Source organism: Ambystoma mexicanum, chromosome 13 (assembly GCF_040938575.1).
Source record: "Ambystoma mexicanum isolate Mex_15411 chromosome 13, UKY_AmexF1_1, whole genome shotgun sequence".
NCBI lineage: Eukaryota > Metazoa > Chordata > Amphibia > Caudata > Ambystomatidae > Ambystoma > Ambystoma mexicanum.
Window position 1 is genome coordinate 808,524,876 of NC_090938.1, and position 15,876 is coordinate 808,540,751.

At 48.0% G+C, this 15,876-nt stretch overlaps 1 protein-coding gene across 3 annotated transcripts in view; it reads right to left on the minus strand.

Annotated features, from left to right (window-relative positions):
• Positions 1-3,008: 3,008 nt before the first annotated feature.
• The window catches only part of BRD2 (bromodomain containing 2), a 28,222-nt gene continuing 15,354 nt past the window's right edge, over positions 3,009-15,876 (minus strand). For all 3 annotated transcript variants that reach the window (XM_069635261.1, XM_069635260.1, XM_069635262.1), the window contains 5 exons: positions 15,002-15,208; positions 10,465-10,715; positions 9,803-10,125; positions 9,594-9,716; positions 3,009-4,643 (listed from right to left, as the gene is read on the minus strand). In XM_069635261.1, coding sequence (XP_069491362.1) covers positions 4,513-4,643; positions 9,594-9,716; positions 9,803-10,125; positions 10,465-10,715; positions 15,002-15,208 — 1,035 coding nt within the window. In that variant the 3' untranslated portion in view covers positions 3,009-4,512. The remainder of the gene's footprint in view (positions 4,644-9,593; positions 9,717-9,802; positions 10,126-10,464; positions 10,716-15,001; positions 15,209-15,876) is intronic.

Sequence of the window (15,876 nt, forward strand, 5' to 3'; positions counted from 1 at the left end):
GATTACGAATGTAGTGTGTGATTAATCTCATCTATGCAGATACGAAACCAGAAGGAGGTTCAAGTTCAGAGTTATTTTCTCCACTTCCTTACCCCCGGGGGTGTCAAGCTAGTAATAGTTGAAAGTGCTACGCTTTAGTGGGTCTGTGGGGTTCAGCAATTCCTGCGTTGGATTGAAGACTGGTCATGACAATGCCCCAATTGCTGGTATCCAAATTTTATGAAATGTTTCCCAGTAAGCATCAGGGCCTTTGGAGTGCATGGTCTCCTTGCATCTCAAAGTCTCTTTACTCAAAGGGCCTGATGCAAGCAAACAAGGTCTTTTCCTATTCAGATTGTCACAAGTATTCGTATCAGGTGAGTCACTCTCCACCCTGTATCCCCCTCAGACAGGCTCAGATCCTTTTAGCATAAAGTTCTGCACAGGCTTCCCTCTGCCGGGCTCGATCCAGTCTTTCACTTTTTCACACAATGTTCGTAGGTTATTCTTTTTTCGGGAGATTCCCAGTTCACCCCGGATCCCTCTCAGCCGGGTTCTGACCAATGTCAATTTTATATCAAGTATCGAAGACTTTCGAATGTGCACAGGGTTTGGTTGACCGGTTGCAGGACCAGCTTTCTTTTAACGTACGCACCCTTAGGTTGGATACCTAACAGACTTGAATGAGCACCCATGTGATGCCAGACCACTCCCATCTACGGCATCGTATTTTAGCTTCAAAGTTAATTCACTCGTTTGCAGTCTTCTGTATACAAAGTTGCTGCTTGCAACCTTGGTTTCCACACAGATGGTCTGTTATCACTGGCTGGGCTGACTTCACTGGTGCAGTTGTAGGAAGGTGCCAAGGACAGTACCACGGCAGCAAACACTTCTCACCGCATTACTAACACGGCAGAGCCCCCGGCGGACACAATGCAGGATTCTTCAGCTTTAATGCCAGGTCTTTGTTTCCTATTCTTGAAGGCTCATGAAAGATGCAGTGCTCTCCTAGCAATCCTCTTCGGTCTTGCTGTCTTCCGTCTTGCATCAAACTGCTGCTTCTTGTGCTTTGCCTCACTCAGTGGGCGTTCATGATCCGCCTTATATCTGTGTGGGGAAGTGTGATGGAAGTCAAGTGTGTGTAATCGCATTAATTGCTTGCCCCTGCCGGACCATTGTATTGGGACATGTCAGGTATACGGCTCGGGTGTTAGTCACGGACAACTCACTTAGCGAAAACGGACCAAGTGTCAGAAAAGGAGGCGGGGGTGATTCCCCCAAGTATCCTACCCTACCTGGTAGGATGGTGTAACTGTTACAGGGAAGGGGATATTGTGTCTCTCCATCCGGTGTCCCACTTCACTCCCCGAAGAACCCCATCCAGGTGATCCTCATGCACTGGTCCACCCACAGGAACTGAATCCAAAAGCAATGGCAGTGTCCTGGCCACCCGAATGACATCCCTGGGGATACCAGGTGAGACCCAAAACAAGTTACTTACCTGTAACTTTTCACCAGCATTGATCTGGCATGGATTGGTTGTAGGTCAACTGGTCGAATCTAAATGGTCGACAGGTCAAATGATCGATTTTTCAAATTTTTTTTTTGTTTTTTGGGGGTCCCCCTAGCCCCCCTTTTTTTTGCTAAAAAGCCCTTTTTTCCCTAAACGAAAACCTAAATATATAGAACTAAAAAAAAAATTCAATCATTTGTCCTGATGACCAAATTGTGTCTACCATTTGACTAGACACTGCATGGATTCACATGCTCGTGAATATTCCGTCGTCGGGCTGGGAATCCTCAGTAAAAGAGAAAAAATAAAAAAAATAAAACTTGTTTCTAAACTGTCTCCTATAAACCAATCACTGATCTCTGGGTCAAACTGCCCCCCAGCCAATGACTGCCCTCTACCCAAGCCCCTCCTCTGGCAGCCATCTTCAGATTTTTACTGCACGTTCAAGTATTGGGAGTCACCACATTTCGCTCTTTGAGCTTTTCTGCGTTTTTCACTTTTTTGTAGGAAAACTCGGTCAATCGGGCCCATGTGCGTCTGATTAATGGGGACCCGTTTTTCAGATTCGTTCATGCCCCTCAGGGCAGAAATCGCTGAGTGTTCTTCTTGGGAGCTTCCAGAAGTTATTGAGGTCTACACCTTTTACCGAGGATTCCAAGCCTGAACGGGAATATTCATGAGCATGCGAGTCCATGCCAGAGCCACATGCTGGAGATCAGGTATCTCACAGTACCAACATATTTCTCTTATGTGGAAAATAGAGCCTTTCATCCCAGTTCACTTCAGAAGCCATGGTATTCTTCCACGCGGACTGTGGCAATGCCTTTAAGGCCTTCTGGCAAATGCTGCAGCAGGACACACAAATTCAGCCACATTACTGAAATACTCCAACTGCACTAGCTCCCGCTGCTAACCTGCGTCATTCAGGGCGATAGATTATGCAGGATTCAAAGTCCCCAAACTACCTCACTGAGAAGCAGGCCTATGGTCCACCAGAAGCATGGTCGGATACAGACTTCAACGCAGCCGGCACAGAAGAAAAGAACCAGAATGCAGACCATCCATCTATGCCCCGACTATAGAACCTCCTCCCCCTCTTCGCCTCATTTCTATATTTCAGGAAGTAGCACAAGACCCTCCACTTCAAGGATTGGCTTCACTCCCAACACCTAGGTCCAAACCCGCCATCGTATCCACCAGTTTGACCACATTGTTACGTGTAGATATCTTGCTGACACATTGCTCTGCCTCGCCCTCATTTCTCGGCTTCCCTCATTCTTACAATTAAGAGTTACATTGCTTCTTGTAGCTAGGTTCGCACTCAAATACCCGGACAACAACCTGGAAGAATAGCAGATTCATCCTGTTGGGTTGGAGAAGAGTCGAGGGGCTGTGTTGTAGAGTTTATGAAAACTCATAAAGGAACACATGGCCTTCCATGTAACTGTGCATTATATTTCAAGTTACTGCTATAATATCCTACACTGGACAGGTAGAAAATAAAACATTGAAACAGTTTGAACTTTGAATAATATTTTACTTTTATTTACACGTTTCAAAACTAAAGGGTTTCAACACATACAAGGAAAAATGGGGAAGACGGCACAGAAAAGGGAGAGGGAAGAAACAGTAGAAAAAAACTGTACAAGATTCTTTTTAACATAAAAAATAAATCACCCTTTACATTTAGAAACATGCTACGCGATTGCAGACCAGTAAATATATACATTTTCATAAAATCTCAAATCTACACCAGCCCGTGTCAACAGGAGTTTCTCTTCAGTTATTTTACAATATAAAAAATCTTTTCTTAAAATAAATATAAAAAAAAATTAACACGAAACCTCAGAAAGTGAGATCCTGGCGATCCGATGTCCAATCCTATCCCTTTGCACAAGACCATTGCCATCCCTGTAACTCGGGATAACGGGGGGTTGGGGGGGGGGGGGAGCAAACGCCTATGCCCCAGTGTGCAGTCTGATAGGTGAGAGCATGGCCATTTCAACTGACCAGAAACCCAAAAGCACATGGAGGCGGCACAGATCACGACAAAGCATCAGGTAAACCAAAAAGCTTTTTAAAAAATGGGGGAAGCCACAGAAAGAGTTGCTCAAGTGGTTCAGTCGGCACTGTTGCCAAGCTGTCCATCGGATGTTTTAGCATCTGGAGGCGTGGCATTAGGTATGGGTCACTAAGGTGAAAGGGTTCACCCTGTGTTACAGTACAAGAGAAGAGGAGGCACTGCTGTCCAGCAACTTCGAGCTGCTCCAACCAAAAGTTCTGGTAGGAAACTGTTCAAAAGGACAAAGCTCAACACAGAAGGAAAAAAAAATAAATAAGTCTAAAACTTTTTTCCAGAACCTGTTTCATGAATGGTTCAGGGGGTTTCAACACACGCGAGAAACTGAAGTTAAAGGCCAACAAATACACGCTCCAAACTGAAGCGGAAGAGAAGGTAAGCGAAGAGCGAGCAGCAGAGCCCCTACCTGCTCCCTCTGGGCTTTGGTTTACCATAGGAGACCAACTAACAGGCCGGAAAGCAGCAGACAGCTTGCAACTGTAAACAACGCCGGAGGAACACAACCTGCAGCAAAACACGGCGCAAAACCCACACATCGAGTAATGCACAACTCCCTTCCACCTGTGGATTAAGTGACCAGGACTTTTCCACATTCCTTCCAAACTGGTAACTGACCAGCACATGCTTCTCAACACCAGCCACCACCTTCCGACACCCGGGTGTCATTCTTGCCGTCCCAGGGCACTGTGCTGGGCAGGCGAGGGAGATAGCTCGGCTCAGGGTTACGAGTAAGTGCCCATGTTCTGACTACAGAGCCCCTGCAATCTCCAGTGAAAATACTGTTTGCACCCAGGGCCTGTGTGCACATACCGAGCACTGGGTGAAAGTCTGGTTTCAACCTGGTTCAGAAGGTCTGGTCCCGCAGAGCCAATCTGAACTGCAGCTTTAATACACCCTTTGTGGAACGCCCCAACCACTGTGGAGTCTCTTGCTGTATCTCCTAGCTGGAGTCCGAATCACTTGTGTCGGAAGAACTGGAGCTGCTGCTGCTGCTTGAGGAATCTGAACTGCTGCTGCTTGCGCTGAGACGAGACACAGACACTTGCTGTGCAGACTCCATTTTCTCATGAGCTGTAAGGATGAAAAGAAGGGACATTCAGTACAGTTACTGCATATGCCTGCCAACCCCACACTGCCGCCAATCCACACATCGGTTGAGGTAGGATGTTCTGCAACAATGAACCCAAAAAGGAACAAATTGCTCATGTGAGAACTGGTGTAATCCAACTCTCAGGCCAAAATGCTTTCACATAACCCATCTAGCTGTACAACAAAACATGGCCGTAGCCTCAATCACTGAACATTGCCTCCCAATGGCCACTTTTAATAGCTTACGCCATCAAGTTAACTGGTACTTTAACAAACCAAACAGAGTCCAGCTAACAATGAACAAGTGGCAGCTTTCTGCGGCCATCTGAGTTTTGCACCGATTGAACCCAGAGATCCAGTAGGCCATGCAAAGAACATGGCAAATTAGCAAGGAAGCCAATTAGGATGAGGCACATTAGCTCCAAAAACCTAAAAGTATGTCAGGGGCCAGGCCTCAACAACCTAGCTATGCCTGCACTTTGCCTAAATGCTTATAGCATCCAGCTGCCCAGGAGGGACAAATTAAGCTAGAGTACTCGTACCCAAGATTAAACCTTCTTGTCACGTATGCCCACACTTTTATTTCTCCATTCAACTCCTTCAGCTGTGTCTCAACAGGCTTGGGTGTTAGCGACATGTACCTCCATCCTCGGGAAACTTGATTTCCATTCAGCTCAGCTATACCCCTCTCCCCCAATCCATTTTCCCCTCCGAACTGTCTTTCTAGCCCATCCCACACCTCATGAATAATAAAGTGAAAATAAAATGTCAATGACCCCTGTAACACTTCAACAGCCAAAAGTTCCATCACAAAACACCCCAATATTGTGAACTTACACTATTTAGTCTCAGACACAAGTTACTCCTTTTTCCAGTGCGCGTCCAGAAAACCACTTTGGAACTGCTGGATTTTTTCTGATTCTCGACCCTACAAATTCTCTGCTACATTACAAGCCCGCAAACAATTTACTTTTTGCCCAAGATCTGCAAAATCCCAGACATCTTACTACTAGGCTCCCTCCTACGTTCCCAACTGGCATGAAGCCCATTTTCCTCAGAGGCAACTCCTCCTGTGCTTGAGGGAACCTTTTGCTACTCACGTTACGAAGGTCTGACTTCCTGAACACCTCAGATTATCCCAAAAACCCTGGTTAACTACAGACAAGCCTTCCCTTGCCTCATGACCATGCAGTCCCTTGGTGGAACGCAAGGTCTCTAATCAGATCAAACTATCTTCCCACTTCCAAGCAAGCTTTCGTATTAGTCCCTCAACGTTAAATTGATCACTCACATTTAATTTCCAAACTAACCTTACAGTACTCCAAAAGCTTCCCAATAACATGGTACATTACCAGTCCTTCCGTCTGAAGCCCTGCCGATCTCAGAATTTAGCACTTTGTACCTTAATTACAAAGTTCAGAAACCCATAGCGAGGATGGCACAAGACCATCAATTGAGATTACAATGGGGCCTATAATTCATGGAGCACATCACACAAATGAGGTTCAAAACTTACACTTAGTTGGGGATACATTTCACGACATCGTAATCTGCACAAACTGTATCCCAATTTTTGGCTCTGAAGACAAAAACTAGTCAGCTTAAAATGGAAAATCTGTTCCTGAACTTTGCAGGGCCATGCGTTTTCTCTGCTCCATGTGTGTATTCTGGGAACCCTTGTGAATGTTTTAGATCTCAGAATTCCAGTCAATTCAATTGCCTGGATCGCCCGCTTAGCTCCCCAGATGTTCGCCCACTTCTTGAATATGAATAGGAGGCCCTAACGCAGGAATCATGCTTGGAAAGCCCATGTCCCCTAAACACATATCTTTACTTTCGACTGCAAATCAACAATGGAAGAATTCGGTCTTTCGTTTCCGGGCAATTGACCGCAAAGCTTCCATCTTCCGTGCATGGCTTGCTCTCCCACATTTCTTCACCCTAACCCCCCCCCCACACCCCTACCCAAATGACAGAATTTCAACATCCTCCAAATTCCAAACATTGACAGCAACTAGACTGCAAAAATTAATCACCCGATTAAACTGTGTTACAGCTCAAGTTCCTGGATGAAGTAAAGCGTACATCTTACGATTCACTTCAACAAAAACCCTCTTCCCAACCCTAGTATTCGGTAAAGCACAGTTCAGTATACTTTTGCCCCCCCCCCTCACTCTAGACCCCTATAAGTGTAGTCACTTGCAATCTTCACCAACCTACGCCAGCACTGCTTATCTATGCAGCTCATCTATAAATGTAGCCCCCTCCCCCAAACCAGTCTTTCAATCTAAGCAGGACATTCCCCCCCACCCCCCTAAACATCTCCCCAATTCAACCACCAGGGAATTAAAATCCGAGGAGCAGGAGCTACCGCTGGGGTACCAAGCGCAGGTACACAGCTCACTGCAAGTCTAACTTCCACATGGGATGCAAACTATGTATGACCCATTCGGTTTATATGGACTAGATCTGACCCAATTCTTCAGGAAGATTAAAAAGTGTGATGTCACAAATGCAAGTGATATGATATGGCATTTATAACGAGCCTAAACACAATAAGGTGTGACAAGGCAAGGGAGGGGGAACAGAGGGAATACAGACAACGATCTTACTAGGCCAGGCGATGGAGATTGCGCAAGTGTGCAAGTGAGGGGGGTGTGGGAAAGGAAGGGGAGGTGGCAGTGCAGTACAAGTAAAACATAAGTGTGGCCAAGTGCTGGGAGGGAGATGTAGGGATACAGAAACAGCAAGTGCAAGGGTTGCCAGGGGGAAGTGCAGGTGTGCAGCTGGCGGGGAGGGGACCTGGGCCCGAGATCTGAGGGTAGCCAGGTAACCAGTGCAGTTTGTCAGCAGATCAGCAAGGGAGAGGGGGAGAGAAAGCCGAAGCAAAGAGGAAGGTCTTGAGGTGCTTCCAGAACCGGAGATGGTTCTCCAAGTTTCAGGGAGGCTGTTCCAGAGGGAGGGCCCCAGCCAAACAAAGAAATCTACCACCAACTCGTTGCTTAGAGAAGCAACTGACCCCGAGGGAGTTGGAGGCGGATGAGCAAAGAGCTCGAGAAGGAGGCCCCAGAAGGCTTTGTGGACAATGCAGAGGGTTTTGAACTTAATCCACACCACCAATGGGAGCCAGTGCAGAGATTTCAGTCCTGGAGACGCAATATCCCTGGGCTTGAGGCCAAGGACAAGCCTTGCAGTCCAGTTCTGGATAGGGTGGAGTAGAGGCAGGCAGATGTAGAAAGACTGTTGCAGTAGTCCAGCCTAGAGAGCTTTGGGGGGGGGGGGGGGGGCTAGGGGAGGAGGAACGACAACTCGCAGCAGGTGTAGCTGGTAGTGTGACTGGTAGTGTGACTTCTTATACGTCAGATGTGAGGAGAGACGGAGTGTGTGGAGTCGAAGATGACCCTGAGATTTTTAGCCTCTCAGGTGGGAGCAGGAAGAGGGCCAAGAGAGGCCAGCCAGAGAGTGACGGGGAGGGAGCAGGTGTGCAGATGAAGAGAATCTTGGTCTTACTGGCATTAAGGCAGAGATCATTGGCGGCACACCACTCATGGATAGCAGAACAGTCAGATTGGAGGAGAAGAGGTGGCGAAAGGAGTTCGCATAGCACTGAAAGTTGGGGCAGAGAGCAGCAATGCAGTGGGCAAGAAAGTGCAAGGTATTTGTTGAACAGCCAGGGATAGAGGTTAGACCCCATGTTGGACCTGGGAGGATCGATCAGAGAGGAAAGTCAGTCAAGCCAGGGCCTGATCAGTGAACCCAGGTTACCACAAAGACAGATGAACAAGATGGGAATAGTTACTTACCTGAAACTCCATTTCTCCAGCATTGGTATCTTTCATGGATTCACATGCTTAGAATATGGGAACCCGGGTTCCCAGTCTGACGGGGAATATTCTAAGCATGTGAATCCATGAAAGATCCAATGCTGGAGAAAGCATGGTTCAGTGTCAAAGGCAGCGGAGAGATCAAGAAAGAAAAGATCAAAGGTGGTGTTGGAAACGTAGTGGGAACATGTCTTCACGGATGTTCAGTAGAGCAGTTCCCATGCTTCTGGCAGCTCTGAAGCCAGACTGATGGTCATGGAAAAAACCAACAGATTCAGTTTGAAGATTAAGCTGGGAGATGGCCAGATTTTCCAGGATAGGCGTGATGGAGATTGGGCGATAAGTTAGCCGGGCAGGACGGGTCGGCAGAGGGTTTCTTAAGAAGAGTTTACCGGGAAGTGCTTTTGCAGGGGAGGGGGCGGGGAGAAGACTCCAGTGGCAAAGGAGTGGTTGCAGAAGTCAGCCAGCGCAAGAGCCAGGGTGTCAATGTGGTCCTTGGAGGAACCGGTTTTGACGAGACCTTCATAGATCAGACTTCTCTAGAAACCTCGTCTGGGGAGAAAAGGTGGCTGAAGAAGGGCCAGAGGAAGAGTAGAGGGAGGAGAGGGAGGGGAAGAGGACAAGATGTTTTGAGTTTTAGAGATGAAATGAGAAGCCAGGGCCATGCAGAGGGCCTGGGAGGGGACAGGAATGGTAGAGACTGCTGCAGGATTAGCCATCCCCTTGCAGATTTCAAAAGAGTTTGGCCGAGTTCCTAGATGCCACAGAGATGCGGGCTGTGGGCTCTCTTCTTGGTGCGGACAGAGCCGGTATTGCCTTTGGAGCAGGCCGTACTGGAAGCATGCCATTTCCTCTCAGCCACCCTACATTTGTGTTGAAGGGTGATGGCACAAGTTTGTCTGGGGAGCCGAAAGTAGCTCCTGGTAGCTGTTGGTTGAAAACTAACCATGCTCTTCTAGGCTAGAAATTAAAATCGCTCCCAGCAAGTAACCAGCAGCCAAGTGCATACCCAGCTCCACTTTTCTAACCAGAGCAGTCCAAACACTGCACCATGCTGGATACAACCTTGCAGCCACCTTAACTGTCCCAGCACCTGTAGATTAGTCACCTTTTTTGGGGGGCTTCTTGGTGGAGTTCAGCTGCCCACTCACGTCCTGCAAACGCTTCTCTAGCTCCCGCTTTTTCTCCAGCGCCAACTCCTCCTTTGTTTTACCTACAGTCTTTTTTATTGCTGGAAGAAAGAAAGCAGCATTAGGCTTCCAGCCACACAGAATTTTAACAAAATAAATATCCCCAGTCCTCAAAGCATGCACTCACCGCCAGATATGTCACTGTAGGGCTTGCGAGGCTTCTTACGCAGGCAGGACATGACGTACCGCTCCAACTCCCGCAACGTGGACGGTTTAAGAGTCTCAAAATCAATCTCAATCTCCTCTGGGTTGGAGTCCCGCAGCGACGGCTCCCGAGATTGGATGATATGCACCACGCGGCCCAGCTTCTCACCCGGAAGTTTATTAATGTCCAGACTCAGCTGCCGTTTCTCGTCATAAGTCATCGGCTTGCACTCTTCCTCCTCCTCCGAGTCGTACATGGGTGGGGGCGGCAGAGGCGGTGGCGGCTTGGATGCCTTCTTAGAGTTCCTTAAAAGTGGGAAGAAAAGTCAGAAAGGAGCAAGTCACCAGACTCCAACTTGCTGAGCCACGGGCAGGCCCTCAACATACACTTCTAGCACATCCATTCAGCATGCTCAAAACTCCAACCCATTTTACAACTTGCAGCAAATTGGATTCGGGACAATTCTAATGTCGGTTGTGGGGCGAAACCTGTAAATAAATCTTGTGTAGCACGCAAAAGGATGCCGTCTTTTCGGTTAAAAAAAAAATTATAAAAATAAACATAACACCAATCAACCGAATGTTTTAAGAGGCTAGATTCCAACTGCCCACTCCAGTAGTCTACCCGTGTCGCCCCTTACTCACTTGCTACTGCTGGTGGCAGACGTGCCACTACTGCTGGGGGCACCGGCCCCCCCAGATGCCTTCTTGGATGACTTCTTGGACTGAGACTGCTTGGATTTCGCCTGCTTACTAGGCTTTTCATCGTCGTCCCCTTTGCCTTTGCGCTTGTCCGATTTTTTCTTTTTCTTCTTCTCCTTCCGCTCTTTCTTCTTCTTTGGCTTAGAGATGGGCCCCTGGGAGAGGGCAGCCAACTGCTCGTGGACAGCTCGCAGCTGGAAGAAAAGGCACAGTGGATTACACCACACACTTCAGCTCTAGACCAGCCACCGAGGGCCTAAAACCATCATTTACTACCACCAGGCTTCAGGCACCCCGAAGCTCAATTAACTCCAGCCTGCATCAAGAAGTCGGCTGCAGCCAGGCGATTGCAACACACCCAGCACCGCCCCCAGGAGGGATGGAGAAACGGGACTTTAGAACATAACAATACCATGGGTATCAATCATAACTATTATGGCCACACTTCCAGGAACAAAACAATTGCATCGGTAGCTAGGACGGAGGCTCACCTTGACTCATCCCTGGCAGGCTTTCAGCCCGGTTGTCCATGATTTTACCACAATTAGAAATTTCCGAGGGAGAAAAAAAACCAAAGTGATTTGAACGAAAATTACTTTTGGTTCTCTCCCCCCAGGACATTTATTTCTGGTAACCCGCACCCCACCCACTTAGCCCTTCTTTTGACAGTACACTTTGCTGTGTGCCGCTTACTCCATCCCTCTGCGACACCGGTTCCCTTCACTTACGTGCATAGGAACTGGCACCACAGGGTCCTTTTTTTTATTTAAAAAAAAAAAAAAACAACGGACTGAGCGGGAGACATCCCCGTTAATTCCCCGATGCCATGGTACCAAGTGGGAGATTTGTTCGACAAAATTCAAACAACTCTACCATTCGATGTCCCTGCAGACCACCCGGAAGCCCCCCGCCCCAGGTTTTTTTTTTTTAAATATGGATTCAATAGAGTGCAAGTGCACATTCTGCCAAGTGTCAGATGTCTCGGATGGGAGTATAAAGAAAATCCCTTGTGAAATACCCTAATTTGATATGGCAGAACTCTGGTTGTAACTACAAACAATGGCAAAACTAAGTCCTCAGAAGCCAGTACGAGCAGTGGCGTGTGGGTCATGGCGGAACGCCATGCTCTGTTCCCTGCACAACAAGCAGCTGCGAAGCTCCCGAGAGGCTGGAACTTCTACGGCTGCTTTGCCCACTCGGGATGCGGGAGGCGCACCTCAGCCTGTTCACCTGCAGGATCAGATGAATAGCAAACATGTCACTGACCAGTTGCTAAGAGGACACAAGCGAGACCGATGGAACCAGTAGCCGAAAGCGTCTGCCAAACTTCTGGACATGCCTAGAGTTGGTTCACAAACTCTGCATCTCCTGACTGGTGTCCCTTTTATATCCCTGCTGAGCAAGTCTGTGGGTATCTTTTTTCTCCACCGCCGACAACAGCACACAATACCTGCACCGCCACTGGGCAGATCCTCCGAGCAGAATGCCAAGGACCCGCCTGGTACGTCCTAGTTTCTAAATGTCAAACACTGCAGTTGAATGGTCAGTCTGGGTCGTTTTCTCGTAGACTATAGGGAAGAAGGGTTCAGCTCCGGCACGTTCATGTGCCATGATTTCTCCAGGAACCACAGACCCAGAAAATGTACCAATTTCTCAGCTCCCATTCTACAGAAGCCAACAACAAACAGCAGTCCTGACAAAGTTGGGGGTGTGGATCCATAAGGACAAGGCATGCATCACGTAATTCCCATGGATAACATCTTCAAAGTCTGTCAAGTTGGCCCGCTTGGGGATGGGGCATTCTGCCAGATGACCCAACGGTGCCCTGGGTTGAGGAAGGTCCCAGGAACTTCATACTCTTTTACCAACACCCCTCGTGGCCGAACTATCAGCCAATCGCCCGTGTATGGGTAAAAATGGGCACACCCAACTCCCAGGCGCTTGTCAGGTTCCCATTTAACGAAATAGCTGAAGGCAAGCTCAGGAGCAGGTGTTCAGGGAGAGGTTTCTAGATTGTAGTCATTAATGCAGTGGGTATGGTGGGCCATTTGCTGTCTTCTTCCTTTGGCAGCAGGAATAGTCCCAACGCAAGATGGTGACTCAGCTGAACAATGATGGGGCCTGTGCTCGGTGTGAGGTTTGGAATCTCTACAGGGGTTCTAAACTGCCTTTCATTCAAGCCAAGCTCAAGGAAGGTCACAGCAATAGAAAGCTCTCGAGAGAATGTTACGAAGCCCAGGTTTTCTTAAGTTTGGAACTGAGCGAACCAGTTTTGATGTTTAGTGGCGTTTTGGGGGAAATGTTGATGCGAGCTCGCGTGAGCAACTTCAATGATCTGGAGGGCCAGCACACTACAGGAACAGGCAATCTTACTTGAAAGTAGTGGGCCTGTGGTTGCAGTGTGAGCGTTGAGGAGCTTTTCATTGCCCGCCCACGCTAGAGGAAAGGACCTCATGGCGTGTCCTGGCAAGAAAGCCGTGGGAATACGGTTTGCGCTCTGTCTGCTGTGCAGCATAGAATCATGGGGAGATTGAGGTGGTCAGCTGGCATCAGGACTCGCAGCAAGAGTTGCAATTACAAAACAGACGGGGCACAGCGTGATTAAGCAACGTGCCTCGCCAACGCTGGAGTAAGCAGCAGAGGTTCATAGACTGAAAGTTTTATCGCAAGAGAGTTTGAACCACAAGTTTGTTCAATGAACTGAAAGAAAAGCAGCAGTCGGGAATACCTTTATTAAAATGACAAGAACGTTTTGTAGATGAGCAGAAGAGAGCAGTATAAATGGCTTATAAAGAGAAATAACCTCTACATATCTTAAGTAAAGCCTCAAGGAAAAAGTTAGACCAGTCTGCAGTACAAGTAATTCAAGTAAGTAAAACATAAGCCAGCACGTTCAGTAAGAATAAGAAATACAGGTCATCTGCTAGAGTTACCTCCAGGCCATGGGTGGGTGGAGGGACCGACCGGTGTGATACCACATGATGCATTTATTACCGGTTTCTCGATATCTGAAGTTGGGGGACCTATCTTTGTTTTTTTTATCCACTTACCCTTCTGCTCAATTTACTCTGTTGATCCCATGGGCTCTGGCCCTACTCTTCCCATTGGTGGCAGGCAAGGAGGGTTTGGAAAGTGGTCCCCATTCGCAAATGGCAATCTCTTCATGTTACGAGATGGTACAAGGCTGCAAATTAAGCATTTTAAAGAATAATTTGTTCTGCAACACTCGCATAATTATACTTGTAGAACCTGCTTAATACCGGAGAGGTCGCTGCGCGTGCGCCCGGGATTCGAACCTGTGTTGCTATGGACCCGAGCCATCCTCTGCAGAAAGTGCTTACATTGGCCCGAAAACCGGCAGCAGTCGCACTGTTTGGCCTGCACTTCGGCCATTGCTTTATGAACCACCCAGAGCCTGTTTTTAATAGAAATCCAGCACATGGCCTCTCGCCAGGACAAGCAACCATTTGGCAGATGTTATTCTCTGCCAAGCCAAGATGTGGAATGCTTGCGACCCCCCCCCCTCTATTGGTGAGCTTTGGATGTGAGAACAGGGGGAAAGTAGGGTTGCTTGGAGGGGTGGGTCAGGCATGCTCCCTGTGCCCCGGTTTCCACCTCTAGAGGGTCTGAGTTGCAATGAGCACGCCAACTCAGACTCAAAACCGTGGCACCGACAGTTGGTGGCAAATTAGGCCCGATGACAATAGGAACCAAGGCAAGAGTAGCAAAGGCCATTCTGGCCATCTCTCTTGTACGTACGAGGTAAACGGCTCATCTTTTCTCCCCAAACAGCTGTGTGCCATCAAACTTAAGTTTGCCCTCTGGCCCGATGACTCACCCAGCCAGAAACCGACGACCAACCCAATATTTGCTCCACGGAAGCTGGCATGCACACATGTCCGTATAGCCCACGTGTCGTCGTCCAAGGTCAGGAGTCCCATTTAGTCCAGATCCTGCAAAAATGTGGGTTGTCAGCGCTGGGTGTTACAAGCTCTTAGGAGCAGCCTGCGAACGTAGGCTGGTTGGAAATTAAATTCATTTAACTGATGGAGATCGGGGGTTTGAAGCTGGCTTTTGTGACCGTTCTAAATCAGGATGAAAAAATGTAGTTGCAAGCTACTAGTCATTTATCAATGTCGCATGCACACAAACCACCCTTTCTTACTTGCCCTAGTCAATTGCGGAGGGGAAAATGTCGAGGTCTCCAGATGTTTCAGACCGCAACTGACACCTTTAACTATGCTGAAAGGGCTAATGTAAGTTTATTTCAAACCAAATGGCACCTTGGGTGGCAGAAACCAGCAAACATTGCAAGACGTCTGCCCAGAGATTGCATCAATCAAGGCCCATGTGCTGCAAGCTGCTGCCTGCATTCACAGTATCGGAAAGCCTACTTACATCTAAAGATGAAACCAGTGTCCTGGGCATGGGCATGTCAAGTGGTACCAAGGGCACTGTGTGGGGCATTGTAGCCGCGTACCTGCTCCTGGAGCTCAGCAAGGCGATTGGCGCGCTCCTCCTCGGAGTCATCCGAGCTCTCACTTTCAGAGGAACTCTCACTGCTGCTTTCACTTGATGACTCAGACGAGGATTCAATGACCGCCATGGGAGGCTGGGAGGAGACAGATGGGGGATTCAGGTCGATGGGCTCATCAGGCATCTTGGCATAACGGAACTCAAACACGTCCTGCAGAGAAGGGAGAAAAAACAGTAACAATCAAGTAACCGGACAAGGATGGCCTGCAATGCTATACACAACCAGGACATACTGAACGGTTCTACTCAAAGTGCAGAGATGTAGGGTGCTCCTACAAAGCACCTCAAAAACACTCAAGCGGTGCCATTAACCAAGCGTGCTGAGTGGTGCTCATCGAAAAAGGGAGCACACAAGGCGTTAATTGGGGCCTCAATAGGGTAACGCAAACATTTTGGTAGGTCATCTGCTGGATCGGAAACGATGGGAGAACATTTACGCTACAATAATTGGAGGTACTATTGGTGGTCAGTAGGCATAGTAATCAAAGTGTGGCCTAGGATTTATCAGGACAAGCTTTAATCCTCTAGGGCATTCGTGCAAACTGTCAAGACTAGATTTTCACTCACAAAATGGCTATGAGCAAGAAGGCAGAAGGCAAAAGACAACAAGAGCTCACTTCCGCCCGGTCTCGTTCAACATAGCTGGTTGACCCATTTACAATTAAACTAACATTTTATCCCAATGCAATTCCAACAAAGCAAGTTGCAGATTAACATTAGATAAAAAACAAAACAAGCGTTCTGCCGAATACAAACGTGCATACTCGGATAGTTCGCAGTAAATATGACTAGCAGTGGAGCAAATACACCGGAACTGCG